The 2,500-nt window shown below is 58.4% G+C and overlaps 1 protein-coding gene across 3 annotated transcripts in view; it reads left to right on the top strand.

The window, feature by feature from the left end:
* entpd6 (ectonucleoside triphosphate diphosphohydrolase 6) overlaps window positions 1-2,500 on the top strand; it is a 24,626-nt gene that overhangs the window by 21,552 nt on the left and 574 nt on the right. For all 3 annotated transcript variants that reach the window (XM_034552130.1, XM_034552131.1, XM_034552132.1), the window contains one exon: window positions 1,423-1,535. In XM_034552130.1, the coding sequence (XP_034408021.1) occupies window positions 1,423-1,535 (113 nt within the window). Of the gene's footprint in view, window positions 1-1,422; window positions 1,536-2,500 lie in introns of those variants that run through there.

Genomic DNA, 2,500 nt, shown 5'->3' with positions numbered 1-2,500 from the left:
AGTCGGGTCCCTTTTAGAGGGTTGGGTCCTTTTAGAGGGTTGGGGTCGGGTCCTTTTAGAGGGTTGGGGCCGTTCGGGGAGTCGGGTCCTTTTAGAGGGTTGGGGCCGTTCTGGGAGTCGGGTCCTTTTAGAGGGTTAGGGCCCTCCTGGGAGTCGGGTCCCTTTTATAGGGTCGGGTCCTTTTAGAGGGTTGGGGCCGTCATGGGAGTCGGGTCCTTTTAGAGGGTTGAGGCCGTTCTGGGAGTCGGGTCCTTTTAGAGGGTTGGGGCCCTCCTGGGAGTCGGGTCCTTTTAGAGGGTTGGGGCCCTCCTGGGAGTCGGGTCCTTTTAGAGGGTTGGGGCCCTCCTGGGAGTCGGGTCCCTTTTAGAGGGTCGGGTCCTTTTAGAGGGTTGGGGCCGTCCTGGGAGTCGGGTCCTTTCAGAGGGTTGGGGCCGTCCTGGGAGTCGGGTCCCTTTTAGAGGGTTGGGTCCTTTTAGAGGGTTGGGGTCGGGTCCTTTTAGAGGGTTGGGGCCGTTCGGGGAGTCGGGTCCTTTTAGAGGGTTGGGGCCGTTCTGGGAGTCGGGTCCTTTTAGAGGGTTAGGGCCCTCCTGGGAGTCGGGTCCCTTTTATAGGGTCGGGTCCTTTTAGAGGGTTGGGGCCGTCATGGGAGTCGGGTCCTTTTAGAGGGTTGAGGCCGTTCTGGGAGTCGGGTCCTTTTAGAGGGTTGGGGCCCTCCTGGGAGTCGGGTCCTTTTAGAGGGTTGGGGCCCTCCTGGGAGTCGGGTCCCTTTTTAAAGGGTTGGGTCCTTTTAGAGGGTTGGGGCCGTCCTGGGAGTCGGGTCCCTTTTAGAGGGTCGGGTCCTTTTAGAGGGTTGGGGCCGTTCTGGGAGTCGGATCCTTTTAGAGGGTTGGGGCCGTCCTGGGAGTCGGGTCCCTTTTAGAGGGTTGGGTCCTTTTAGAGGGTTGGGGCCGTCCTGGGAGTCGGGTCCTTTTAGAGGGTTGGGGCCGTCCTGGGAGTCGGGTCCTTTTAGAGGGTCGGGTTCTTTTAGAGGGTTGGGGCCCTCCTGGGAGTCGGGTCCCTTTTAGAGGGTTGGGTCCTTTTAGAGGGTTGGGGCCGTCCTGGGAGTCGGGTCCTTTTAGAGGGTTGGGGCCGTCCTGGGAGTCGGGTCCCTTTTAGAGGGTTGGGTCCTTTTAGAGGGTTGGGGTCGGGTCCCTTTAGCGGGTCGGGCCCCTCCCGTGGATCAGGTCCCTCCAATCAGAAGCTCTTAAAGTAGTTGATATTTGATATTCTTCTGTACATTTAATATGTTTCATATGTGTTGATTGTTGTTGATTGTTTACTGTTATTGTCCAATGTTGCGCAACCCACCATGACAAATAAAAGGTTCTGGTTCCAGAGACTGAATAAAACCAGGTCTTGAACTCATCCTCTGTGTCGTCTCAGTGTGCAGCGGTCTGGCCCTCAGTCCTCTGCAGAGTCCCTTTCTCTGCCTGGACCTGATCTACATCTCAGTCCTGCTGCAGGAGCTCGGCTTCCCCCCACACAAACAGTTCAAGGTGAGGAACCCCACAGGGTCTGCACCAGGGTCTGGACCAGGGTCTGCACCAGGGTCTGCACCAGTGTCTGGACCAGGGTCTGCACCCGCGTCTGCACCAGTGTCTGCACCAGGGTCTGCACCAGTGTCTGGACCAGGGTCTGCACCCGCGTCTGCACCAGGGTCTGAACCACTGTCTGCACCAATGTCTGGACCAGGGTCTGCACCAGGGTCTGGACGAGTGTCTGCACCCGGGTCTGGACCAGGGTCTGCACCAGTGTCTGCACCAGTGTCTGCACCCGGGTCTGGACCAGTGTCTGGACCAGGGTCTGGACCAGTGTCTGCACTAGTATCTGGACCAGGGTCTGCACCAGGGTCTGCACCAGGGTCTGGACCAGTGTCTGCACCCGGGTCTGGACCAGGGTCTGGACCAGTGTCTGCACTAGTATCTGGACCAGGGTCTGCACCAGGGTCTGGACTAGTGTCTGCACCAGGGTCTGGACCAGTGTCTGGACCAGGGTCTGCACTAGTGTCTGCACCAGTGTCTGGACCAGTGTCTGCACTAGTATCTGGACCAGGGTCTGCACCAGGGTCTGGACTAGTGTCTGCACCAGGGTCTGGACCAGTGTATGGACCAGGGTCTGCACTAGTGTCTGGACCAGTGTCTGCACCAGTGTCTGGACCAGTGTCTGCACCAGTGTCTGGACCAGTGTCTGGACCAGTGTCTGCACCAGTGTCTGCACCAGTGTCTGCACCAGTGTCTGGACCAGTGTCTGGACCAGTGTCTGGACCGGGGTCTGCACCAGTGTCTGCACCAGTGTCTGGACCAGGGTCTGCACCAGTGTCTGCACCAGTGTCTGGACCAGGGTCTGGACCAGTGTCTGGACCAGTGTCTGGACCGGGGTCTGCACCAGTGTCTGGACCAGGGTCTGCACCAGGGTCTGGACATATTTTACTAATCTTTCTCTAATACTTTAATTCTCTATT

The sequence above is a fragment of the Cyclopterus lumpus genome, chromosome 15, assembly GCF_009769545.1.
Source record: "Cyclopterus lumpus isolate fCycLum1 chromosome 15, fCycLum1.pri, whole genome shotgun sequence".
Lineage (NCBI taxonomy): Eukaryota > Metazoa > Chordata > Actinopteri > Perciformes > Cyclopteridae > Cyclopterus > Cyclopterus lumpus.
The sequence above is the reverse complement of the archived record's forward strand: the minus strand, read 5'-3'. Positions and strand labels throughout refer to the sequence as shown.